General features: G+C 43.6%; 1 protein-coding gene and 30 non-coding genes across 32 annotated transcripts in view; all 31 read right to left on the bottom strand.

Annotated features, from left to right (window-relative positions):
- The window catches only part of fhdc1 (FH2 domain containing 1), a 68,966-nt gene that overhangs the window by 21,200 nt on the left and 21,997 nt on the right, over positions 1-25,769 (bottom strand). For both annotated transcript variants that reach the window (XM_044029411.1, XM_044029412.1), the window contains exons 8-11: positions 24,807-24,914; positions 24,067-24,137; positions 23,078-23,195; positions 22,794-22,958 (exon numbers count right to left, since the gene is read on the bottom strand). In XM_044029411.1, the coding sequence (XP_043885346.1) occupies positions 22,794-22,958; positions 23,078-23,195; positions 24,067-24,137; positions 24,807-24,914 (462 nt within the window). The remainder of the gene's footprint in view (positions 1-22,793; positions 22,959-23,077; positions 23,196-24,066; positions 24,138-24,806; positions 24,915-25,769) is intronic.
- LOC122771767 lies at positions 328-468 on the bottom strand. Its single transcript, XR_006360688.1, has one exon. It is a non-coding gene; the product is annotated as a U4 spliceosomal RNA (small nuclear RNA).
- On the bottom strand, positions 1,125-1,265 carry LOC122771766. Its single transcript, XR_006360687.1, has one exon. It is a non-coding gene; the product is annotated as a U4 spliceosomal RNA (small nuclear RNA).
- LOC122771765 lies at positions 1,922-2,062 on the bottom strand. The gene has a single exon (XR_006360686.1). It is a non-coding gene; the product is annotated as a U4 spliceosomal RNA (small nuclear RNA).
- LOC122771764 lies at positions 2,604-2,744 on the bottom strand. The gene has a single exon (XR_006360685.1). It is a non-coding gene; the product is annotated as a U4 spliceosomal RNA (small nuclear RNA).
- Positions 3,286-3,426, bottom strand: LOC122771763. Its single transcript, XR_006360684.1, has one exon. It is a non-coding gene; the product is annotated as a U4 spliceosomal RNA (small nuclear RNA).
- LOC122771720 lies at positions 4,083-4,223 on the bottom strand. Its single transcript, XR_006360643.1, has one exon. It is a non-coding gene; the product is annotated as a U4 spliceosomal RNA (small nuclear RNA).
- On the bottom strand, positions 4,765-4,905 carry LOC122771719. The gene has a single exon (XR_006360642.1). It is a non-coding gene; the product is annotated as a U4 spliceosomal RNA (small nuclear RNA).
- LOC122771760 lies at positions 5,447-5,587 on the bottom strand. Its single transcript, XR_006360682.1, has one exon. It is a non-coding gene; the product is annotated as a U4 spliceosomal RNA (small nuclear RNA).
- On the bottom strand, positions 6,129-6,269 carry LOC122771721. The gene has a single exon (XR_006360644.1). It is a non-coding gene; the product is annotated as a U4 spliceosomal RNA (small nuclear RNA).
- On the bottom strand, positions 6,811-6,951 carry LOC122771759. Its single transcript, XR_006360681.1, has one exon. It is a non-coding gene; the product is annotated as a U4 spliceosomal RNA (small nuclear RNA).
- LOC122771730 lies at positions 7,493-7,632 on the bottom strand. Its single transcript, XR_006360653.1, has one exon. It is a non-coding gene; the product is annotated as a U4 spliceosomal RNA (small nuclear RNA).
- LOC122771723 lies at positions 8,289-8,429 on the bottom strand. Its single transcript, XR_006360646.1, has one exon. It is a non-coding gene; the product is annotated as a U4 spliceosomal RNA (small nuclear RNA).
- Positions 8,971-9,111, bottom strand: LOC122771758. The gene has a single exon (XR_006360680.1). It is a non-coding gene; the product is annotated as a U4 spliceosomal RNA (small nuclear RNA).
- Positions 9,653-9,793, bottom strand: LOC122771722. Its single transcript, XR_006360645.1, has one exon. It is a non-coding gene; the product is annotated as a U4 spliceosomal RNA (small nuclear RNA).
- LOC122771790 lies at positions 10,450-10,590 on the bottom strand. Its single transcript, XR_006360710.1, has one exon. It is a non-coding gene; the product is annotated as a U4 spliceosomal RNA (small nuclear RNA).
- Positions 11,247-11,387, bottom strand: LOC122771757. Its single transcript, XR_006360679.1, has one exon. It is a non-coding gene; the product is annotated as a U4 spliceosomal RNA (small nuclear RNA).
- Positions 12,044-12,184, bottom strand: LOC122771755. The gene has a single exon (XR_006360678.1). It is a non-coding gene; the product is annotated as a U4 spliceosomal RNA (small nuclear RNA).
- Positions 12,726-12,866, bottom strand: LOC122771754. Its single transcript, XR_006360677.1, has one exon. It is a non-coding gene; the product is annotated as a U4 spliceosomal RNA (small nuclear RNA).
- Positions 13,408-13,548, bottom strand: LOC122771753. Its single transcript, XR_006360676.1, has one exon. It is a non-coding gene; the product is annotated as a U4 spliceosomal RNA (small nuclear RNA).
- LOC122771752 lies at positions 14,205-14,345 on the bottom strand. Its single transcript, XR_006360675.1, has one exon. It is a non-coding gene; the product is annotated as a U4 spliceosomal RNA (small nuclear RNA).
- Positions 15,002-15,142, bottom strand: LOC122771751. The gene has a single exon (XR_006360674.1). It is a non-coding gene; the product is annotated as a U4 spliceosomal RNA (small nuclear RNA).
- Positions 15,799-15,939, bottom strand: LOC122771750. The gene has a single exon (XR_006360673.1). It is a non-coding gene; the product is annotated as a U4 spliceosomal RNA (small nuclear RNA).
- Positions 16,596-16,736, bottom strand: LOC122771748. Its single transcript, XR_006360671.1, has one exon. It is a non-coding gene; the product is annotated as a U4 spliceosomal RNA (small nuclear RNA).
- LOC122771747 lies at positions 17,278-17,418 on the bottom strand. The gene has a single exon (XR_006360670.1). It is a non-coding gene; the product is annotated as a U4 spliceosomal RNA (small nuclear RNA).
- Positions 18,075-18,215, bottom strand: LOC122771746. The gene has a single exon (XR_006360669.1). It is a non-coding gene; the product is annotated as a U4 spliceosomal RNA (small nuclear RNA).
- LOC122771745 lies at positions 18,757-18,897 on the bottom strand. The gene has a single exon (XR_006360668.1). It is a non-coding gene; the product is annotated as a U4 spliceosomal RNA (small nuclear RNA).
- On the bottom strand, positions 19,554-19,694 carry LOC122771744. Its single transcript, XR_006360667.1, has one exon. It is a non-coding gene; the product is annotated as a U4 spliceosomal RNA (small nuclear RNA).
- On the bottom strand, positions 20,351-20,491 carry LOC122771743. The gene has a single exon (XR_006360666.1). It is a non-coding gene; the product is annotated as a U4 spliceosomal RNA (small nuclear RNA).
- On the bottom strand, positions 21,148-21,288 carry LOC122771742. Its single transcript, XR_006360665.1, has one exon. It is a non-coding gene; the product is annotated as a U4 spliceosomal RNA (small nuclear RNA).
- Positions 21,945-22,085, bottom strand: LOC122771741. The gene has a single exon (XR_006360664.1). It is a non-coding gene; the product is annotated as a U4 spliceosomal RNA (small nuclear RNA).

Below are 25,769 nucleotides of genomic sequence, written 5' to 3'. Positions count from 1 at the left end.
GACTCATTTAAACCAGGGCCTTGTCCTTCAATTGTGGATGTGCCAACAAGTTAAGGAAATAGAAATTGTATAGTAGTCTGGCAGCTATCGGCAGCTATCTGGCAGCTAATGCCTGGCAGCTGTCCTGGAAAGCAAGAGAACCACACCAAAACCTTGCCGCCCGAAGAACCACCTCTACTGTGCCAAAAGCGTTTGTCCAGGTGGTGGAACATGGACAACGCAAACTGCAACGAAAGAACCGGGAGGGGAGAACTCGAGGCAGCCCGGGATTGTCGGACACAGGCCATGGAACAAACGCTCAATGTTTTCTATTAACAAATCAAACAGTCTCTTGAGAGACTAACAAAAATTGCCTTGGCTGACTGTATTTCAAGTCATCCAGGCGGGGTATTGGGTTAAGTTTTCAACCAGCAATAATCACGTCTCAGATAAACTTCATGGACTATGAAATTGCCTCTGCACAAGAATACAGAACTACTTTACAAGTTTGAAAGAGACCTGCTGCCACACTCACAGTAGACATGGTTCATTTCACCGCCACTGGATGTACACTAGTTTGTGTTCAATGACTTGCTAATGTTGCATGTGAGAATGGCTCATTTAAAACTAACCCCGCCTTTTCCACCCAGCGGTTTGAACCACTCACTTTTCAGGACATGTAACTCAGTATTAAATCTTGCGGGACTCATTTAAACCAGAGCCTTGTCCTTCAATTGTGGATGTGCCAACAAGTTAAGGAAATAGAAATTGTATAGTAGCCTTCTTTGCCATCCAATGTGAAAGTAACCCACTTTTCAGGACATGCAACTCAACATTAAACTTGTCAGACTAGAAGATCCATCTTGCCCTCTCAAAGTCAGCCTTTCTCAAGGACGACACACCTGGAGACACATTCAAGTGCTTAAATGCCTGGCAGCTATCCTGGAAAGCAAGAGAACCACACAAAAACCTTGCCGACCAAAGAACCACCTCTACTGTGCCAAAAGCGTTTGTCCAGGTGGTGGAACATGGACAGCGCAAACTGCAACGAAAGAACCCGGAGGGGAGAACTCGAGGCAGCCCGGGATTGTCGGACACAGGCCATGGAACAAACGCTCAATGTTTTCTATTAACAAATCAAACAGTCTCTTGAGAGACTAACAAAAATTGCCTTGGCTGACTGTATTTCAAGTCATCCAGGCGGGGTATTGGGTTAAGTTTTCAACCAGCAATAATCACGTCTCAGATAAACTTCATGGACTATGAAATTGCCTCTGCACAAGAATACTGAACTACTTTACAAGTTTGAAAGAGACCTGCTGCCACACTCACAGTAGACGTGGTTCATTTCACCGCCACTGGATGTGCACTAGTTTGTGTTCAATGACTTGCTAATGTTGCATGTGAGAATGGCTCATTTAAAACTAACCCCGCCTTTTCCACCCAGCGGTTTGAACCACTCACTTTTCAGGACATGTAACTCAGTATTAAATCTTGCGGGACTCATTTAAACCAGAGCCTTGTCCTTCAATTGTGGATGTGCCAACAAGTTAAGGAAATAGAAATTGTATAGTAGCCTTCTTTGCCATCCAATGTGAAAGTAACCCACTTTTCAGGACATGCAACTCAACATTATACTTGTCAGACTAGAAGATCCATCTTGCCCTCTAAAAGTCAGCCTTTCTCAAGGACGACACACCTGGAGACACATTCAAGTGCTTAAATGCCTGGCAGCTATCCTGGAAAGCAAGAGAACCACACCAAAACCTTGCCGCCCGAAGAACCACCTCTCCTGTGCCAACAGCGTTTGTCCAGGTGGTGGAACATGGACAACGCAAACTGCAATGAAAGAACCCGGAGGGGAGAACACGAGGCAGCCCGGGATTGTCGGACACAGGCCATGGAACAAACGCTCAATGTTTTCTATTAACAAATCAAACAGTCTCTTGAGAGACTAACAAAAATTGCCTTGGCTGACTGTATTTCAAGTCATCCAGGCGGGGTATTGGGTTAAGTTTTCAACCAGCAATAATCACGTCTCAGATAAACTTCATGGACTATGAAATTGCCTCTGCACAAGAATACAGAACTACTTTACAAGTTTGAAAGAGACCTGCTGCCACACTCACAGTAGACATGGTTCATTTCACCGCCACTGGATGTACACTAGTTTGTGTTCAATGACTTGCTAATGTTGCATGTGAGAATGGCTCATTTAAAACTAACCCCGCCTTTTCCACCTAGCGGTTTGAACCACTCACTTTTCAGGACATGTAACTCAGTATTAAACCTTGCGGGACTCATTTAAACCAGGGCCTTGTCCTTCAATTGTGGATGTGCCAACAAGTTAAGGAAATAGAAATTGTATATTAGTCTGGCAGCTATCGGCAGCTATCTGGCAGCTAATGCCTGGCAGTTGTCCTGGAAAGCAAGAGAACCACACCAAAACCTTGCCGCACGAAGAACCACCTCTACTGTGCCAAAAGCGTTTGTCCAGGTGGTGGAACATGGACAACGCAAACTGCAACGAAAGAACCCGGAGGGGAGAACTCGAGGCAGCCCAGGATTGTCGGACACAGGCCATGGAACAAACGCTCAATGTTTTCTATTAAGAAATCAAACAGTCTCTTGAGAGACTAACAAAAATTGCCTTGGCTGACTGTATTTCAAGTCATCCAGGCGGGGTATTGGGTTAAGTTTTCAACCAGCAATAATCACGTCTCAGATAAACTTCATGGACTATGAAATTGCCTCTGCACAAGAATACAGATCTACTTTACAAGTTTGAAAGAGACCTGCTGCCACACTCACAGTGGACGTGGTTCATTTCACCGCCACTGGATGTACACTAGTTTGTGTTCAATGACTTGCTAATGTTGCATGTGAGAATGGCTCATTTAAAACTAACCCCGCCTTTTCCACCCAGCGGTTTGAACCACTCACTTTTCAGGACATGTAACTCAGTATTAAATCTTGCGGGACTCATTTAAACCAGGGCCTTGTCCTTCAATTGTGGATGTGCCAACAAGTTAAGGAAATAGAAATTGTATAGTAGTCTGGCAGCTATCGGCAGCTATCTGGCAGCTAATGCCAGGCAGCTGTCCTGGAAAGCAAGAGAACCACACAAAAACCTTGCCAACCAAAGAACCACCTCTACTGTGCCAAAAGCGTTTGTCCAGGTGGTGGAACATGGACAGCGCAAACTGCAACGAAAGAACCCGGAGGGGAGAACTCGAGGCAGCCCGGGATTGTCGGACACAGGCCATGGAACAAACGCTCAATGTTTTCTATTAACAAATCAAACAGTCTCTTGAGAGACTAACAAAAATTGCCTTGGCTGACTGTATTTCAAGTCATCCAGGCGGGGTATTGGGTTAAGTTTTCAACCAGCAATAATCACGTCTCAGATAAACTTCATGGACTATGAAATTGCCTCTGCACAAGAATACAGATCTACTTTACAAGTTTGAAAGAGACCTGCTGCCACACTCACAGTAGACATGGTTCATTTCACCGCCACTGGATGTACACTAGTTTGTGTTCAATGACTTGCTAATGTTGCATGTGAGAATGGCTCATTTAAAACTAACCCCGCCTTTTCCACCCAGCGGTTTGAACCACTCACTTTTCAGGACATGTAACTCAGTATTAAATCTTGCGGGACTCATTTAAACCAGAGCCTTGTCCTTCAATTGTGGATGTGCCAACAAGTTAAGGAAATAGAAATTGTATAGTAGCCTTCTTTGCCATCCAATGTGAAAGTAACCCACTTTTCAGGACATGCAACTCAACATTATACTTGTCAGACTAGAAGATCCATCTTGCCCTCTAAAAGTCAGCCTTTCTCAAGGACGACACACCTGGAGACACATTCAAGTGCTTAAATGCCTGGCAGCTATCCTGGAAAGCAAGAGAACCACACCAAAACCTTGCCGCCCGAAGAACCACCTCTCCTGTGCCAACAGCGTTTGTCCAGGTGGTGGAACATGGACAACGCAAACTGCAATGAAAGAACCCGGAGGGGAGAACACGAGGCAGCCCGGGATTGTCGGACACAGGCCATGGAACAAACGCTCAATGTTTTCTATTAACAAATCAAACAGTCTCTTGGGAGACTAACAAAAATTGCCTTGGCTGACTGTATTTCAAGTCATCCAGGCGGGGCATTGGGTTAAGTTTTCAACCAGCAATAATCACGTCTCAGATAAACTTCATGGACTATGAAATTGCCTCTGCACAAGAATACTGAACTACTTTACAAGTTTGAAAGAGACCTGCTGCCACACTCACAGTAGACATGGTTCATTTCACCGCCACTGGATGAACACTAGTTTGTGTTCAATGACTTGCTAATGTTGCATGTGAGAATGGCTCATTTAAAACTAACCCCGCCTTTTCCACCCAGCGGTTTGAACCACTCACTTTTCAGGACATGTAACTCAGTATTAAATCTTGCGGGACTCATTTAAACCAGGGCCTTGTCCTTCAATTGTGGATGTGCCAACAAGTTAAGGAAATAGAAATTGTATAGTAGTCTGGCAGCTATCGGCAGCTATCTGGCAGCTAATGCCTGGCAGCTGTCCTGGAAAGCAAGAGAACCACACAAAAACCTTGCCGACCAAAGAACCACCTCTACTGTGCCAAAAGCGTTTGTCCAGGTGGTGGAACATGGACAGCGCAAACTGCAACGAAAGAACCCGGAGGGGAGAACTCGAGGCAGCCCGGGATTGTCGGACACAGGCCATGGAACAAACGCTCAATGTTTTCTATTAACAAATCAAACAGTCTCTTGGGAGACTAACAAAAATTGCCTTGGCTGACTGTATTTCAAGTCATCCAGGCGGGGCATTGGGTTAAGTTTTCAACCAGCAATAATCACGTCTCAGATAAACTTCATGGACTATGAAATTGCCTCTGCACAAGAATACAGATCTACTTTACAAGTTTGAAAGAGACCTGCTGCCACACTCACAGTAGACGTGGTTCATTTCACCGCCACTGGATGTGCACTAGTTTGTGTTCAATGACTTGCTAATGTTGCATGTGAGAATGGCTCATTTAAAACTAACCCCGCCTTTTCCACCCAGCGGTTTGAACCACTCACTTTTCAGGACATGTAACTCAGTATTAAATCTTGCGGGACTCATTTAAACCAGAGCCTTGTCCTTCAATTGTGGATGTGCCAACAAGTTAAGGAAATAGAAATTGTATAGTAGTCTGGCAGCTATCGGCAGCTATCTGGCAGCTAATGCCAGGCAGCTGTCCTGGAAAGCAAGAGAACCACACAAAAACCTTGCCGACCAAAGAACCACCTCTACTGTGCCAAAAGCGTTTGTCCAGGTGGTGGAACATGGACAACGCAAACTGCAACGAAAGAACCCGGAGGGGAGAACTCGAGGCAGCCCGGGATTGTCGGACACAGGCCATGGAACAAACGCTTAATGTTTTCTATTAACAAATCAAACAGTCTCTTGAGAGACTAACAAAAATTGCCTTGGCTGACTGTATTTCAAGTCATCCAGGCGGGGTATTGGGTTAAGTTTTCAACCAGCAATAATCACGTCTCAGATAAACTTCATGGACTATGAAATTGCCTCTGCACAAGAATACTGAACTACTTTACAAGTTTGAAAGAGACCTGCTGCCACACTCACAGTAGACGTGGTTCATTTCACCGCCACTGGATGTGCACTAGTTTGTGTTCAATGACTTGCTAATGTTGCATGTGAGAATGGCTCATTTAAAACTAACCCCGCCTTTTCCACCCAGCGGTTTGAACCACTCACTTTTCAGGACATGTAACTCAGTATTAAATCTTGCGGGACTCATTTAAACCAGGGCCTTGTCCTTCAATTGTGGATGTGCCAACAAGTTAAGGAAATAGAAATTGTATAGTAGTCTGGCAGCTATCGGCAGCTATCTGGCAGCTAATGCCAGGCAGCTGTCCTGGAAAGCAAGAGAACCACACAAAAACCTTGCCGACCAAAGAACCACCTCTACTGTGCCAAAAGCGTTTGTCCAGGTGGTGGACCATGGACAGCGCAAACTGCAACGAAAGAACCCGGAGGGGAGAACTCGAGGCAGCCCGGGATTGTCGGACACAGGCCATGGAACAAACGCTCAATGGTTTCTATTAACAAATCAAACAGTCTCTTGAGAGACTAACAAAAATTGCCTTGGCTGACTGTATTTCAAGTCATCCAGGCGGGGTATTGGGTTAAGTTTTCAACCAGCAATAATCCCGTCTCAGATAAACTTCATGGACTATGAAATTGCCTCTGCACAAGAATACAGAACTACTTTACAAGTTTGAAAGAGACCTGCTGCCACACTCACAGTAGACATGGTTCATTTCACCGCCACTGGATGAACACTAGTTTGTGTTCAATGACTTGCTAATGTTGCATGTGAGAATGGCTCATTTAAAACTAACCCCGCCTTTTCCACCTAGCGGTTTGAACCACTCACTTTTCAGGACATGTAACTCAGTATTAAACCTTGCGGGACTCATTTAAACCAGGGCCTTGTCCTTCAATTGTGGATGTGCCAACAAGTTAAGGAAATAGAAATTGTATATTAGTCTGGCAGCTATCGGCAGCTATCTGGCAGCTAATGCCTGGCAGTTGTCCTGGAAAGCAAGAGAACCACACCAAAACCTTGCCGCACGAAGAACCACCTCTACTGTGCCAAAAGCGTTTGTCCAGGTGGTGGAACATGGACAACGCAAACTGCAACGAAAGAACCCGGAGGGGAGAACTCGAGGCAGCCCAGGATTGTCGGACACAGGCCATGGAACAAACGCTCAATGTTTTCTATTAAGAAATCAAACAGTCTCTTGAGAGACTAACAAAAATTGCCTTGGCTGACTGTATTTCAAGTCATCCAGGCGGGGTATTGGGTTAAGTTTTCAACCAGCAATAATCACGTCTCAGATAAACTTCATGGACTATGAAATTGCCTCTGCACAAGAATACTGACCTACTTTACAAGTTTGAAAGAGACCTGCTGCCACACTCACAGTGGACGTGGTTCATTTCACCGCCACTGGATGTACACTAGTTTGTGTTCAATGACTTGCTAATGTTGCATGTGAGAATGGCTCATTTAAAACTAACCCCGCCTTTTCCACCCAGCGGTTTGAACCACTCACTTTTCAGGACATGTAACTCAGTATTAAATCTTGCGGGACTCATTTAAACCAGGGCCTTGTCCTTCAATTGTGGATGTGCCAACAAGTTAAGGAAATAGAAATTGTATAGTAGTCTGGCAGCTTTCGGCAGCTATCTGGCAGCTAATGCCTGGCAGCTGTCCTGGAAAGCAAGAGAACCACACAAAAACCTTGCCGACCAAAGAACCACCTCTACTGTGCCAAAAGCGTTTGTCCAGGTGGTGGACCATGGACAGCGCAAACTGCAACGAAAGAACCCGGAGGGGAGAACTCGAGGGAGCCCGGGATTGTCGGACACAGGCCATGGAACAAACGCTCAATGTTTTCTATTAACAAATCAAACAGTCTCTTGAGAGACTACCAAAATTGCCTTGGCTGACTGTATTTCAAGTCATCCAGGCGGGGTATTGGGTTAAGTTTTCAACCAGCAATAATCACGTCTCAGATAAACTTCATGGACTATGAAATTGCCTCTGCACAAGAATACTGAACTACTTTACAAGTTTGAAAGAGACCTGCTGCCACACTCACAGTAGACGTGGTTCATTTCACCGCCACTGGATGTGCACTAGTTTGTGTTCAATGACTTGCTAATGTTGCATGTGAGAATGGCTCATTTAAAACTAACCCCGCCTTTTCCACCCAGCGGTTTGAACCACTCACTTTTCAGGACATGTAACTCAGTATTAAATCTTGCGGAACTCATTTAAACCAGAGCCTTGTCCTTCAATTGTGGATGTGCCAACAAGTTAAGGAAATAGAAATTGTATAGTAGCCTTCTTTGCCATCCAATGTGAAAGTAACCCACTTTTCAGGACATGCAACTCAACATTATACTTGTCAGACTAGAAGATCCATCTTGCCCTCTAAAAGTCAGCCTTTCTCAAGGACGACACACCTGGAGACACATTCAAGTGCTTAAATGCCTGGCAGCTATCCTGGAAAGCAAGAGAACCACACCAAAACCTTGCCGCCCGAAGAACAACCTCTCCTGTGCCAACAGCGTTTGTCCAGGTGGTGGAACATGGACAACGCAAACTGCAACGAAAGAACCGGGAGGGGAGAACTCGAGGCAGCCCGGGATTGTCGGACACAGGCCATGGAACAAACGCTCAATGTTTTCTATTAACAAATCAAACAGTCTCTTGAGAGACTAACAAAAATTGCCTTGGCTGACTGTATTTCAAGTGATCCAGGCGGGGTATTGGGTTAAGTTTTCAACCAGCAATAATCACGTCTCAGATAAACTTCATGGACTATGAAATTGCCTCTGCACAAGAATACAGAACTACTTTACAAGTTTGAAAGAGACCTGCTGCCACACTCACAGTAGACGTGGTTCATTTCACCGCCACTGGATGTGCACTAGTTTGTGTTCAATGACTTGCTAATGTTGCATGTGAGAATGGCTCATTTAAAACTAACCCCGCCTTTTCCACACAGCGGTTTGAACCACTCACTTTTCAGGACATGTAACTCAGTATTAAATCTTGCGGGACTCATTTAAACCAGAGCCTTGTCCTTCAATTGTGGATGTGCCAACAAGTTAAGGAAATAGAAATTGTATAGTAGTCTGGCAGCTATCGGCAGCTATCTGGCAGCTAATGCCTGGCAGCTGTCCTGGAAAGCAAGAGAACCACACCAAAACCTTGCCGCCCGAAGAACCACCTCTACTGTGCCAAAAGCGTTTGTCCAGGTGGTGGAACATGGACAACGCAAACTGCAACGAAAGAACCCGGAGGGGAGAACTCGAGGCAGCCCAGGATTGTCGGACACAGGCCATGGAACAAACGCTCAATGTTTTCTATTAACAAATCAAACAGTCTCTTGAGAGACTAACAAAAATTGCCTTGGCTGACTGTATTTCAAGTCATCCAGGCGGGGTATTGGGTTAAGTTTTCAACCAGCAATAATCACGTCTCAGATAAACTTCATGGACTATGAAATTGCCTCTGCACAAGAATACAGAACTACTTTACAAGTTTGAAAGAGACCTGCTGCCACACTCACAGTAGACATGGTTCATTTCACCGCCACTGGATGTACACTAGTTTGTGTTCAATGACTTGCTAATGTTGCATGTGAGAATGGCTCATTTAAAACTAACCCCGCCTTTTCCACCCAGCGGTTTGAACCACTCACTTTTCAGGACATGTAACTCAGTATTAAATCTTGCGGGACTCATTTAAACCAGAGCCTTGTCCTTCAATTGTGGATGTGCCAACAAGTTAAGGAAATAGAAATTGTATAGTAGTCTGGCAGCTATCGGCAGCTATCTGGCAGCTAATGCCTGGCAGCTGTCCTGGAAAGCAAGAGAACCACACCAAAACCTTGCCGCCCGAAGAACAACCTCTCCTGTGCCAACAGCGTTTGTCCAGGTGGTGGAACATGGACAACGCAAACTGCAATGAAAGAACCCAGAGGGGAGAACACGAGGCAGCCCGGGATTGTCGGACACAGGCCATGGAACAAACGCTCAATGTTTTCTATTAACAATTCAAACAGTCTCTTGAGAGACTAACAAAAATTGCCTTGGCTGACTGTATTTCAAGTGATCCAGGCGGGGTATTGGGTTAAGTTTTCAACCAGCAATAATCACGTCTCAGATAAACTTCATGGACTATGAAATTGCCTCTGCACAAGAATACTGAACTACTTTACAAGTTTGAAAGAGACCTGCTGCCACACTCACAGTAGACATGGTTCATTTCACCGCCACTGGATGTACACTAGTTTGTGTTCAATGACTTGCTAATGTTGCATGTGAGAATGGCTCATTTAAAACTAACCCCGCCTTTTCCACCCAGCGGTTTGAACCACTCACTTTTCAGGACATGTAACTCAGTATTAAATCTTGCGGGACTCATTTAAACCAGAGCCTTGTCCTTCAATTGTGGATGTGCCAACAAGTTAAGGAAATAGAAATTGTATAGTAGCCTTCTTTGCCATCCAATGTGAAAGTAACCCACTTTTCAGGACATGCAACTCAACATTATACTTGTCAGACTAGAAGATCCATCTTGCCCTCTAAAAGTCAGCCTTTCTCAAGGACGACACACCTGGAGACACATTCAAGTGCTTAAATGCCTGGCAGCTATCCTGGAAAGCAAGAGAACCACCCCAAAACCTTGCCGCCCGAAGAACCACCTCTCCTGTGCCAACAGCGTTTGTCCAGGTGGTGGAACATGGACAACGCAAACTGCAATGAAAGAACCCGGAGGGGAGAACACGAGGCAGCCCGAGATTGTCGGACACAGGCCATGGAACAAACGCTCAATGTTTTCTATTAACAAATCAAACAGTCTCTTGAGAGACTAGCAAAAATTGCCTTGGCTGACTGTATTTCAAGTCATCCAGGCGGGGTATTGGGTTAAGTTTTCAACCAGCAATAATCACGTCTCAGATAAACTTCATGGACTATGAAATTGCCTCTGCACAAGAATACTGAACTACTTTACAAGTTTGAAAGAGACCTGCTGCCACACTCACAGTAGACGTGGTTCATTTCACCGCCACTGGATGTGCACTAGTTTGTGTTCAATGACTTGCTAATGTTGCATGTGAGAATGGCTCATTTAAAACTAACCCCGCCTTTTCCACCCAGCGGTTTGAACCACTCACTTTTCAGGACATGTAACTCAGTATTAAATCTTGCGGGACTCATTTAAACCAGAGCCTTGTCCTTCAATTGTGGATGTGCCAACAAGTTAAGGAAATAGAAATTGTATAGTAGCCTTCTTTGCCATCCAATGTGAAAGTAACCCACTTTTCAGGACATGCAACTCAACATTATACTTGTCAGACTAGAAGATCCATCTTGCCCTCTAAAAGTCAGCCTTTCTCAAGGACGACACACCTGGAGACACATTCAAGTGCTTAAATGCCTGGCAGCTATCCTGGAAAGCAAGAGAACCACACCAAAACCTTGCCGCCCGAAGAACCACCTCTCCTGTGCCAACAGCGTTTGTCCAGGTGGTGGAACATGGACAACGCAAACTGCAATGAAAGAACCCAGAGGGGAGAACACGAGGCAGCCCGGGATTGTCGGACACAGGCCATGGAACAAACGCTCAATGTTTTCTATTAACAATTCAAACAGTCTCTTGAGAGACTAACAAAAATTGCCTTGGCTGACTGTATTTCAAGTCATCCAGGCGGGGTATTGGGTTAAGTTTTCAACCAGCAATAATCACGTCTCAGATAAACTTCATGGACTATGAAATTGCCTCTGCACAAGAATACTGAACTACTTTACAAGTTTGAAAGAGACCTGCTGCCACACTCACAGTAGACGTGGTTCATTTCACCGCCACTGGATGTGCACTAGTTTGTGTTCAATGACTTGCTAATGTTGCATGTGAGAATGGCTCATTTAAAACTAACCCCGCCTTTTCCACCCAGCGGTTTGAACCACTCACTTTTCAGGACATGTAACTCAGTATTAAATCTTGCGGGACTCATTTAAACCAGAGCCTTGTCCTTCAATTGTGGATGTGCCAACAAGTTAAGGAAATAGAAATTGTATAGTAGCCTTCTTTGCCATCCAATGTGAAAGTAACCCACTTTTCAGGACATGCAACTCAACATTATACTTGTCAGACTAGAAGATCCATCTTGCCCTCTAAAAGTCAGCCTTTCTCAAGGACGACACACCTGGAGACACATTCAAGTGCTTAAATGCCTGGCAGCTATCCTGGAAAGCAAGAGAACCACACCAAAACCTTGCCGCCCGAAGAACCACCTCTCCTGTGCCAACAGCGTTTGTCCAGGTGGTGGAACATGGACAACGCAAACTGCAATGAAAGAACCCGGAGGGGAGAACACGAGGCAGCCCGAGATTGTCGGACACAGGCCATGGAACAAACGCTCAATGTTTTCTATTAACAAATCAAACAGTCTCTTGAGAGACTAACAAAAATTGCCTTGGCTGACTGTATTTCAAGTCATCCAGGCGGGGTATTGGGTTAAGTTTTCAACCAGCAATAATCACGTCTCAGATAAACTTCATGGACTATGAAATTGCCTCTGCACAAGAATACAGAACTACTTTACAAGTTTGAAAGAGACCTGCTGCCACACTCACAGTAGACATGGTTCATTTCACCGCCACTGGATGTACACTAGTTTGTGTTCAATGACTTGCTAATGTTGCATGTGAGAATGGCTCATTTAAAACTAACCCCGCCTTTTCCAACCAGCGGTTTGAACCACTCACTTTTCAGGACATGTAACTCAGTATTAAATCTTGCGGGACTCATTTAAACCAGGGCCTTGTCCTTCAATTGTGGATGTGCCAACAAGTTAAGGAAATAGAAATTGTATAGTAGTCTGGCAGCTATCGGCAGCTATCTGGCAGCTAATGCCTGGCAGTTGTCCTGGAAAGCAAGAGAACCACACCAAAACCTTGCCGCCCGAAGAACCACCTCTACTGTGCCAAAAGCGTTTGTCCAGGTGGTGGAACATGGACAACGCAAACTGCAACGAAAGAACCCGGAGGGGAGAACTCGAGGCAGCCCGGGATTGTCGGACACAGGCCATGGAACAAACGCTCAATGTTTTCTATTAACAAATCAAACAGTCTCTTGAGAGACTAACAAAAATTGCCTTGGCTGACTGTATTTCAAGTCATCCAGGCGGGGTATTGGGTTAAGTTTTCAACCAGCAATAATCACGTCTCAGATAAACTTCATGGACTATGAAATTGCCTCTGCACAAGAATACTGAACTACTTTACAAGTTTGAAAGAGACCTGCTGCCACACTCACAGTAGACATGGTTCATTTCACCGCCACTGGATGTACACTAGTTTGTGTTCAATGACTTGCTAATGTTGCATGTGAGAATGGCTCATTTAAAACTAACCCCGCCTTTTCCACCCAGCGGTTTGAACCACTCACTTTTCAGGACATGTAACTCAGTATTAAATCTTGCGGGACTCATTTAAACCAGGGCCTTGTCCTTCAATTGTGGATGTGCCAACAAGTTAAGGAAATAGAAATTGTATAGTAGTCTGGCAGCTATCGGCAGCTATCTGGCAGCTAATGCCTGGCAGTTGTCCTGGAAAGCAAGAGAACCACACCAAAACCTTGCCGCCCGAAGAACCACCTCTACTGTGCCAAAAGCGTTTGTCCAGGTGGTGGAACATGGACAACGCAAACTGCAACGAAAGAACCCGGAGGGGAGAACTCGAGGCAGCCCGGGATTGTCGGACACAGGCCATGGAACAAACGCTCAATGTTTTCTATTAACAAATCAAACAGTCTCTTGAGAGACTAACAAAAATTGCCTTGGCTGACTGTATTTCAAGTCATCCAGGCGGGGTATTGGGTTAAGTTTTCAACCAGCAATAATCACGTCTCAGATAAACTTCATGGACTATGAAATTGCCTCTGCACAAGAATACTGAACTACTTTACAAGTTTGAAAGAGACCTGCTGCCACACTCACAGTAGACGTGGTTCATTTCACCGCCACTGGATGTGCACTAGTTTGTGTTCAATGACTTGCTAATGTTGCATGTGAGAATGGCTCATTTAAAACTAACCCCGCCTTTTCCACCCAGCGGTTTGAACCACTCACTTTTCAGGACATGTAACTCAGTATTAAATCTTGCGGGACTCATTTAAACCAGAGCCTTGTCCTTCAATTGTGGATGTGCCAACAAGTTAAGGAAATAGAAATTGTATAGTAGCCTTCTTTGCCATCCAATGTGAAAGTAACCCACTTTTCAGGACATGCAACTCAACATTATACTTGTCAGACTAGAAGATCCATCTTGCCCTCTAAAAGTCAGCCTTTCTCAAGGACGACACACCTGGAGACACATTCAAGTGCTTAAATGCCTGGCAGCTATCCTGGAAAGCAAGAGAACCACACAAAAACCTTGCCGACCAAAGAACCACCTCTACTGTGCCAAAAGCGTTTGTCCAGGTGGTGGAACATGGACAGCGCAAACTGCAACGAAAGAACCCGGAGGGGAGAACTCGAGGCAGCCCGGGATTGTCGGACACAGGCCATGGAACAAACGCTCAATGTTTTCTATTAACAAATCAAACAGTCTCTTGAGAGACTAACAAAAATTGCCTTGGCTGACTGTATTTCAAGTCATCCAGGCGGGGTATTGGGTTAAGTTTTCAACCAGCAATAATCACGTCTCAGATAAACTTCATGGACTATGAAATTGCCTCTGCACAAGAATACTGAACTACTTTACAAGTTTGAAAGAGACCTGCTGCCACACTCACAGTAGACATGGTTCATTTCACCGCCACTGGATGTGCACTAGTTTGTGTTCAATGACTTGCTAATGTTGCATGTGAGAATGGCTCATTTAAAACTAACCCCGCCTTTTCCACCCAGCGGTTTGAACCACTCACTTTTCAGGACATGTAACTCAGTATTAAATCTTGCGGGACTCATTTAAACCAGAGCCTTGTCCTTCAATTGTGGATGTGCCAACAAGTTAAGGAAATAGAAATTGTATAGTAGCCTTCTTTGCCATCCAATGTGAAAGTAACCCACTTTTCAGGACATGCAACTCAACATTATACTTGTCAGACTAGAAGATCCATCTTGCCCTCTAAAAGTCAGCCTTTCTCAAGGACGACACACCTGGAGACACATTCAAGTGCTTAAATGCCTGGCAGCTATCCTGGAAAGCAAGAGAACCACACCAAAACCTTGCCGCCCGAAGAACCACCTCTCCTGTGCCAACAGCGTTTGTCCAGGTGGTGGAACATGGACAACGCAAACTGCAATGAAAGAACCCGGAGGGGAGAACACGAGGCAGCCCGGGATTGTCGGACACAGGCCATGGAACAAACGCTCAATGTTTTCTATTAACAAATCAAACAGTCTCTTGAGAGACTAACAAAAATTGCCTTGGCTGACTGTATTTCAAGTCATCCAGGCGGGGTATTGGGTTAAGTTTTCAACCAGCAATAATCACGTCTCAGATAAACTTCATGGACTATGAAATTGCCTCTGCACAAGAATACAGAACTACTTTACAAGTTTGAAAGAGACCTGCTGCCACACTCACAGTAGACGTGGTTCATTTCACCGCCACTGGATGTGCACTAGTTTGTGTTCAATGACTTGCTAATGTTGCATGTGAGAATGGCTCATTTAAAACTAACCCCGCCTTTTCCACCCAGCGGTTTGAACCACTCACTTTTCAGGACATGTAACTCAGTATTAAATCTTGCGGGACTCATTTAAACCAGAGCCTTGTCCTTCAATTGTGGATGTGCCAACAAGTTAAGGAAATAGAAATTGTATAGTAGTCTTCTTTGCCATCCAATGTGAAAGTAACCCACTTTTCAGGACATGCAACTCAACATTAAACTTGTCAGACTAGAAGATCCATCTTGCCCTCTCAAAGTCAGCCTTTCTCAAGGACGACACACCTGGAGACACATTCAAGTGCTTAAATGCCTGGCAGCTGTCCTGGAAAGCAAGAGAACCACACAAAAACCTTGCCGACCAAAGAACCACCTCTCCTGTGCGAACAGCGTTTGTCCAGGTGGTGGAACATGGACAACGCAAACTGCAATGAAAGAACCCGGAGGGGAGAACACGAGGCAGCCCGAGATTGTCGGACACAGGCCATGGAACAAATGCTCAATGTTTTCTATTAACAAATCAAACAGTCTCTTGAGAGACTAACAAAAATTGCCTTGGCTGACTGTATTTCAAGTCATCCAGGCGGGGTATTGGGTTAAGTTTTCAACCAGCAATAATCACGTCTCAGATAAACTTCATGGACTATGAAATTGCCTCTGCACAAGAATACTGAACTACTTTACAAGTTTGAAAGAGACCTGCTGCCACACTCACAGTAGACGTGGTTCATTTCACCGCCACTGGATGTGCACTAGTTTGTGTTCAATGACTTGCTAATGTTGCATGTGAGAATGGCTCATTTAAAACTAACCCCGCCTTTTCCACCCAGCGGTTTGAACCACTCACTTTTCAGGACATGTAACTCAGTATTAAATCTTGCGGGACTCATTTAAACCAGAGCCTTGTCCTTCAATTGTGGATGTGCCAACAAGTTAAGGAAATAGAAATTGTATAGTAGCCTTCTTTGCCATCCAATGTGAAAGTAACCCACTTTTCAGGACATGCAACTCAACATTATACTTGTCAGACTAGAAGATCCATCTTGCCCTCTAAAAGTCAGCCTTTCTCAAGGACGACACACCTGGAGACACATTCAAGTGCTTAAATGCCTGGCAGCTATCCTGGAAAGCAAGAGAACCACACCAAAACCTTGCCGCCCGAAGAACCACCTCTCCTGTGCCAACAGCGTTTGTCCAGGTGGTGGAACATGGACAACGCAAACTGCAATGAAAGAACCCGGAGGGGAGAACACGAGGCAGCCCGGGATTGTCGGACACAGGCCATGGAACAAACGCTCAATGTTTTCTATTAACAAATCAAACAGTCTCTTGAGAGACTAACAAAAATTGCCTTGGCTGACTGTATTTCAAGTCATCCAGGCGGGGTATTGGGTTAAGTTTTCAACCAGCAATAATCACGTCTCAGATAAACTTCATGGACTATGAAATTGCCTCTGCACAAGAATACAGAACTACTTTACAAGTTTGAAAGAGACCTGCTGCCACACTCACAGTAGACATGGTTCATTTCACCGCCACTGGATGTACACTAGTTTGTGTTCAATGACTTGCTAATGTTGCATGTGAGAATGGCTCATTTAAAACTAACCCCGCCTTTTCCACCCAGCGGTTTGAACCACTCACTTTTCAGGACATGTAACTCAGTATTAAATCTTGCGGGACTCATTTAAACCAGGGCCTTGTCCTTCAATTGTGGATTTGCCAACAAGTTAAGGAAATAGAAATTGTATAGTAGTCTGGCAGCTATCGGCAGCTATCTGGCAGCTAATGCCTGGCAGCTGTCCTGGAAAGCAAGAGAACCACACCAAAACCTTGCCGCCCGAAGAACCACCTCTACTGTGCCAAAAGCGTTTGTCCAGGTGGTGGAACATGGACAACGCAAACTGCAACGAAAGAACCCGGAGGGGAGAACTCAAGGCAGCCCGGGATTGTCGGACACAGGCCATGGAACAAACGCTCAATGTTTTCTATTAACAAATCAAACAGTCTCTTGAGAGACTAACAAAAATTGCCTTGGCTGACTGTATTTCAAGTCATCCAGGCGGGGTATTGGGTTAAGTTTTCAACCAGCAATAATCACGTCTCAGATAAACTTCATGGACTATGAAATTGCCTCTGCACAAGAATACTGAACTACTTTACAAGTTTGAAAGAGACCTGCTGCCACACTCACAGTAGACGTGGTTCATTTCACCGCCACTGGATGTGCACTAGTTTGTGTTCAATGACTTGCTAATGTTGCATGTGAGAATGGCTCATTTAAAACTAACCCCGCCTTTTCCACCCAGCGGTTTGAACCACTCACTTTTCAGGACATGTAACTCAGTATTAAATCTTGCGGGACTCATTTAAACCAGAGCCTTGTCCTTCAATTGTGGATGTGCCAACAAGTTAAGGAAATAGAAATTGTATAGTAGCCTTCTTTGCCATCCAATGTGAAAGTAACCCACTTTTCAGGACATGCAACTCAACATTATACTTGTCAGACTAGAAGATCCATCTTGCCCTCTAAAAGTCAGCCTTTCTCAAGGACGACACACCTGGAGACACATTCAAGTGCTTAAATGCCTGGCAGCTATCCTGGAAAGCAAGAGAACCACACCAAAACCTTGCCGCCCGAAGAACCACCTCTCCTGTGCCAACAGCGTTTGTCCAGGTGGTGGAACATGGACAACGCAAACTGCAATGAAAGAACCCGGAGGGGAGAACACGAGGCAGCCCGGGATTGTCGGACACAGGCCATGGAACAAACGCTCAATGTTTTCTATTAACAAATCAAACAGTCTCTTGAGAGACTAACAAAAATTGCCTTGGCTGACTGTATTTCAAGTCATCCAGGCGGGGTATTGGGTTAAGTTTTCAACCAGCAATAATCACGTCTCAGATAAACTTCATGGACTATGAAATTGCCTCTGCACAAGAATACAGAACTACTTTACAAGTTTGAAAGAGACCTGCTGCCACACTCACAGTAGACATGGTTCATTTCACCGCCACTGGATGTACACTAGTTTGTGTTCAATGACTTGCTAATGTTGCATGTGAGAATGGCTCATTTAAAACTAACCCCGCCTTTTCCACCCAGCGGTTTGAACCACTCACTTTTCAGGACATGTAACTCAGTATTAAATCTTGCGGGACTCATTTAAACCAGGGCCTTGTCCTTCAATTGTGGATGTGCCAACAAGTTAAGGAAATAGAAATTGTATAGTAGTCTGGCAGCTATCGGCAGCTATCTGGCAGCTAATGCCTGGCAGTTGTCCTGGAAAGCAAGAGAACCACACCAAAACCTTGCCGCCCGAAGAACCACCTCTACTGTGCCAAAAGCGTTTGTCCAGGTGGTGGAACATGGACAACGCAAACTGCAACGAAAGAACCCGGAGGGGAGAACTCGAGGCAGCCCGGGATTGTCGGACACAGGCCATGGAACAAACGCTCAATGTTTTCTATTAACAAATCAAACAGTCTCTTGAGAGACTAACAAAAATTGCCTTGGCTGACTGTATTTCAAGTCATCCAGGCGGGGTATTGGGTTAAGTTTTCAACCAGCAATAATCACGTCTCAGATAAACTTCATGGACTATGAAATTGCCTCTGCACAAGAATACAGAACTACTTTACAAGTTTGAAAGAGACCTGCTGCCACACTCACAGTAGACGTGGTTCATTTCACCGCCACTGGATGTGCACTAGTTTGTGTTCAATGACTTGCTAATGTTGCATGTGAGAATGGCTCATTTAAAACTAACCCCGCCTTTTCCACCCAGCGGTTTGAACCACTCACTTTTCAGGACATGTAACTCAGTATTAAATCTTGCGGGACTCATTTAAACCAGGGCCTTGTCCTTCAATTGTGGATGTGCCAACAAGTTAAGGAAATAGAAATTGTATAGTAGTCTTCTTTGCCATCCAATGTGAAAGTAACCCACTTTTCAGGACATGCAACTCAACATTAAACTTGTCAGACTAGAAGATCCATCTTGCCCTCTAAAAGTCAGCCTTTCTCAAGGACGACACACCTGGAGACACATTCAAGTGCTTAAATGCCTGGCAGCTATCCTGGAAAGCAAGAGAACCACACAAAAACCTTGCCGACCAAAGAACCACCTCTACTGTGCCAAAAGCGTTTGTCCAGGTGGTGGAACATGGACAGCGCAAACTGCAACGAAAGAACCCGGAGGGGAGAACTCGAGGCAGCCCGGGATTGTCGGACACAGGCCATGGAACAAACGCTCAATGTTTTCTATTAACAAATCAAACAGTCTCTTGAGAGACTAACAAAAATTGCCTTGGCTGACTGTATTTCAAGTCATCCAGGCGGGGTATTGGGTTAAGTTTTCAACCAGCAATAATCACGTCTCAGATAAACTTCATGGACTATGAAATTGCCTCTGCACAAGAATACTGAACTACTTTACAAGTTTGAAAGAGACCTGCTGCCACACTCACAGTAGACGTGGTTCATTTCACCGCCACTGGATGTGCACTAGTTTGTGTTCAATGACTTGCTAATGTTGCATGTGAGAATGGCTCATTTAAAACTAACCCCGCCTTTTCCACCCAGCGGTTTGAACCACTCACTTTTCAGGACATGTAACTCAGTATTAAATCTTGCGGGACTCATTTAAACCAGAGCCTTGTCCTTCAATTGTGGATGTGCCAACAAGTTAAGGAAATAGAAATTGTATAGTAGCCTTCTTTGCCATCCAATGTGAAAGTAACCCACTTTTCAGGACATGCAACTCAACATTATACTTGTCAGACTAGAAGATCCATCTTGCCCTCTAAAAGTCAGCCTTTCTCAAGGACGACACACCTGGAGACACATTCAAGTGCTTAAATGCCTGGCAGCTATCCTGGAAAGCAAGAGAACCACACCAAAACCTTGCCGCCCGAAGAACCACCTCTCCTGTGCCAACAGCGTTTGTCCAGGTGGTGGAACATGGACAACGCAAACTGCAATGAAAGAACCCGGAGGGGAGAACACGAGGCAGCCCGGGATTGTCGGACACAGGCCATGGAACAAACGCTCAATGTTTTCTATTAACAAATCAAACAGTCTCTTGAGAGACTAACAAAAATTGCCTTGGCTGACTGTATTTCAAGTCATCCAGGCGGGGTATTGGGTTAAGTTTTCAACCAGCAATAATCACGTCTCAGATAAACTTCATGGACTATGAAATTGCCTCTGCACAAGAATACTGAACTACTTTACAAGTTTGAAAGAGACCTGCTGCCACACTCACAGTAGACGTGGTTCATTTCACCGCCACTGGATGTGCACTAGTTTGTGTTCAATGACTTGCTAATGTTGCATGTGAGAATGGCTCATTTAAAACTAACCCCGCCTTTTCCACCCAGCGGTTTGAACCACTCACTTTTCAGGACATGTAACTCAGTATTAAATCTTGCGGGACTCATTTAAACCAGAGCCTTGTCCTTCAATTGTGGATGTGCCAACAAGTTAAGGAAATAGAAATTGTATAGTAGCCTTCTTTGCCATCCAATGTGAAAGTAACCCACTTTTCAGGACATGCAACTCAACATTATACTTGTCAGACTAGAAGATCCATCTTGCCCTCTAAAAGTCAGCCTTTCTCAAGGACGACACACCTGGAGACACATTCAAGTGCTTAAATGCCTGGCAGCTATCCTGGAAAGCAAGAGAACCACACAAAAACCTTGCCGACCAAAGAACCACCTCTACTGTGCCAAAAGCGTTTGTCCAGGTGGTGGAACATGGACAGCGCAAACTGCAACGAAAGAACCCGGAGGGGAGAACTCGAGGCAGCCCGGGATTGTCGGACACAGGCCATGGAACAAACGCTCAATGTTTTCTATTAACAAATCAAACAGTCTCTTGAGAGACTAACAAAAATTGCCTTGGCTGACTGTATTTCAAGTCATCCAGGCGGGGTATTGGGTTAAGTTTTCAACCAGCAATAATCACGTCTCAGATAAACTTCATGGACTATGAAATTGCCTCTGCACAAGAATACTGAACTACTTTACAAGTTTGAAAGAGACCTGCTGCCACACTCACAGTAGACGTGGTTCATTTCACCGCCACTGGATGTGCACTAGTTTGTGTTCAATGACTTGCTAATGTTGCATGTGAGAATGGCTCATTTAAAACTAACCCCGCCTTTTCCACCCAGCGGTTTGAACCACTCACTTTTCAGGACATGTAACTCAGTATTAAATCTTGCGGGACTCATTTAAACCAGAGCCTTGTCCTTCAATTGTGGATGTGCCAACAAGTTAAGGAAATAGAAATTGTATAGTAGCCTTCTTTGCCATCCAATGTGAAAGTAACCCACTTTTCAGGACATGCAACTCAACATTATACTTGTCAGACTAGAAGATCCATCTTGCCCTCTAAAAGTCAGCCTTTCTCAAGGACGACACACCTGGAGACACATTCAAGTGCTTAAATGCCTGGCAGCTATCCTGGAAAGCAAGAGAACCACACAAAAACCTTGCCGACCAAAGAACCACCTCTACTGTGCCAAAAGCGTTTGTCCAGGTGGTGGAACATGGACAGCGCAAACTGCAACGAAAGAACCCGGAGGGGAGAACTCGAGGCAGCCCAGGATTGTCGGACACAGGCCATGGAACAAACGCTCAATGTTTTCTATTAACAAATCAAACAGTCTCTTGAGAGACTAACAAAAATTGCCTTGGCTGACTGTATTTCAAGTCATCCAGGCGGGGTATTGGGTTAAGTTTTCAACCAGCAATAATCACGTCTCAGATAAACTTCATGGACTATGAAATTGCCTCTGCACAAGAATACTGAACTACTTTACAAGTTTGAAAGAGACCTGCTGCCACACTCACAGTAGACGTGGTTCATTTCACCGCCACTGGATGTACACTAGTTTCTGTTCAATGACTTGCTTATGTTGCATGTGAGAATGGCTCATTTAAAACTAACCCCGCATTTTCCACCAAGCGGTTTGAACCACTCACTTTTCAGGACATGTAACTCAGTATTAAATCTTGCTGGACTCATTTAAACCAGGGCCTTGTCCTTCAACTGTACCAGTGGTTTTAACCACCCACTTCTCAGGACAAACCTCCCTTGCTCAAGTTAAAGATTTTGATTTGTTGCCATAGTACCTAATATTACCTGCTCAACAGAGTAAAAATAGTTCCGATTTTTTTATCAACAAATCATAAAGTCTCCTGAGAGAATAACAAAACATGTTAGTAATCACCCAACCTGTTGAGTGGTTTGGGTTTTTACAATGCCCTCTTCCTTCACCCAGAAACTAGGCATTTTTAGTGTTAGTGCAGGTATTATCTGTCAGAGCACTTTCTAGTTTCTCTTAGAAACAGGTTCCAATACCATTAAATATTTTACAAATTCTTTCAAAAAACGTAATGTAAGTTGCATCACCTTGCATCTATGTTGGAGACGCAAGTCATACTGCCTGACTTACTTTTCGTTATATTCCCATGTTTCCAGATGTCATCACACAATCTACAATCAAACTGACCTTAACAGCTTTCCTGAACTTAATGCAGAAGTCTTGAAAGATGCGGAAGCACTCATCCAGTTTGAACGTGTCCTTATCTTCACAAAAGAAATCGATGAGAGTGTTTCCCTCTTTACGCAGCTCCAATCTGCGTCTCTTCAGGTCCTGAAGAGTCCGAGCTGAACTCTGAGAGAAAAATTTAAAAAATGTTATACGCTTACATGTATGCTATTATCTGAGATCACCAGCACCAGATATGTACAGTATCAAATTCAGGCTCCTGTGTCTGTCTTTTGCAGCCTCACCTGCAGAAATGGCTCCAGCTGCTGCAGCAGCTCCTGATCTCCTTGAACCTTTTCCTCCAAGGATTTAATCCGAACATATAAAGAGGAAAACTCCACCTCTATACTCTCCACTGAGATTCTAGATTAGAAAAGGGAAATTCAGAGTTTGAAACATGCATGTAGACAGATTTGTTTGCCTCCCATAATAACAATAATCACAGTACAGGCTAGAAATTGCAGCAAACACACTGAATTTACTGTCAGACTGTCTGTTAAAGTGAGAACATGCAAGGTGCGATCTTGGCTCTGTGCTGCTGGAGTTGTACTGATGACACACAGAGATGACACCATGTGAAGCTGACAGAGCCTGAAATAGTCCAACTGCCATCTGAACGTGACACAAAGATAGATGTCACCGTGAGCACTGAGGCTGAAAGTAGGGTTCAACTCAGCAATAAATAAAAAAATATTAAAATCTTAGTTCAAGCAATACAACATATACAGAAATATACACTTTGAACAGAATTAATATGACTAGTTTATTAGAGGCTATTGTGTGTAAATCATAAATTGTCTAAACTTGAAGTGAATTTTGAAGATAATTGTGTTGTAGATTTGGCTGAACTTTAGACGATGCCCAAATTTAATAGTAGAATAGAATATAATAGAACAATTGACTGCAAAGTATAATGGCAATAACACAACTATACTTTCACCATCTATATTTATCCCCTGTAAGCCTTGCTTTCACTTTAGTTTCCTTCAAGCTTGAGAATCTGTGGAAGATGTTCTAAGATGCTAAAATACTTTTTTGTCCATGAGATAAATGTGTGTCTTACAAATACTGCCAAAAATTAAGCAGACAAAGAAGAAAATTACCAGTGGCTACCTCTGGTGGAAAAAAGTACCTAATTTGTTGATATTTTCCTTCCTTCTTAATAACATAATTATCAGCTTCAGTGTCTGTTTATCTGTTGATTTAGTTGTCATTTATTATTAACTTTGCTTACCTGGCTGCACTCTGAACATCCTGAAGTTTCTCTGGAAACTTGAGCAGCTTCTCATCTTTCTTCTTTGCCTCCTGTGTGGAGAGACACGTTGTAAAAATTTAAATTCACATGTATTTTATTGTACAGAGTAAAATGGAGAATTGCTGTGTGACCAAGTACTCATTATTTGGTTATGGCCAGCCACTCTTTGCTCTTCTCTATTTCCTGTCACCATCTGTTGTGTTCCTGCTGTCTGTAATCTCACTGTTAGGTCAATATTTATTCACGCACCACGGCAGTGAAATATGCATATAAAACTAATTACCTGCAGCTGACAAATAACTACATTTTCCTCCATGTTGTGCTTTCGATTTATTATTATTAAGTGTAGCTTTCTCTGTGGAACTCAGTTTGACACTTTCTAATAAGAAATGCGTCATAAAAATGACGATAACCCCAAAAATTACTTTAAATGGTGAGCTTTTTACACAGTTGATGTTTAGCGCATAAACTTCACAATATATGAAAAATAAAGACACACATATACCTGAATACCATCAAAACACTACAGAACCTCTAATTATTACTCTTCCATCCAACAAATGTGTAAAGCTTCAGTGTTTGCACGATAATTGTTGATTTAACTCCATGGTTATTATCTGTAGTCCCACGTTGCTGCTTTGTATTGGATTACACTAGACAGTACAGGCCTGAATGGCACTGTATGAATCATGTTGTATGTATGTGCAGCTTTCACTAACCATGGCAACAAAGTGCAGCAGGTTCATCCCTGGCTTGTTAGCCTTAGTGTCAGCCAATGAGAGGAGTGAAGACAGTTTAAAGCCCACAGCATTTCCTGCATAACCGCCCTGAGGATCACAGAGGAACAATGGAAAAAGGTCACAAAATACACCACAAGAAAATTAAAGGATATACTGTATCTGGTCTGTATGCATTCTGCATTTTTTTTCTTATTGTCAAACAATTCAATGAAAAAAGCAGTAATGTAGTGATTCTGCTCGACTGAATGTTCCATGTTTTGAAAGTTTACCCTTTTGCCTATTGCTGGTGCCATAGACCTCCATTATGAATCAACTGAATTTAGTCAATTCAGTCTGAACTCTTTTCATATTTTATAGCACTATCTGCACAAGAAAAGCAATTTTAATTACAGAACATCCCATTAGGCTTCATGAAACATTTAAATTGATCAATGAACAAATTGGGGAAGCTATTGGCAGATTAATTACTATTAAAAGTAATTGTCAGGAACCCAACATTTTCTTTTAATTGTTTTGGTTACAATTTTATATTGAAATGCAGCCTGGTATATTGACTATGGATAATCTTATAATAATAATAATGATAGTCTTACAGCATGTATTCAAGATAGTATTATGACTATCATTATTATTATTATAAGTTTGTATAACTGTTCTGTCGTGCAAATGTATATTATCCATAATTACTCCCCTGTCATAATTCTATGCTTCATAACCCTGCAAATGGGAAAATGAATATAAATATTATCAAAACAATAGCTTGTATAATAAGGTCAAGGGTCAGATTATTAAAGTCCATGACAACACAGTGAGAGACGTCAGAGAAACTAGAAAATATTAAGAATGATTAAGACTGAACAGATAATCGTCTAATTTATGGCTGACATTAAAATGACTTACTACAGTGATTTATTCCCAATAAAATAATCCACTCTCTCATCA

The sequence above is a fragment of the Solea senegalensis genome, linkage group LG6 (assembly GCF_019176455.1).
Source record: "Solea senegalensis isolate Sse05_10M linkage group LG6, IFAPA_SoseM_1, whole genome shotgun sequence".
NCBI lineage: Eukaryota > Metazoa > Chordata > Actinopteri > Pleuronectiformes > Soleidae > Solea > Solea senegalensis.
Note: the sequence above shows the minus strand (reverse complement) of the source record. Positions and strands in the feature narration are given on the sequence as shown.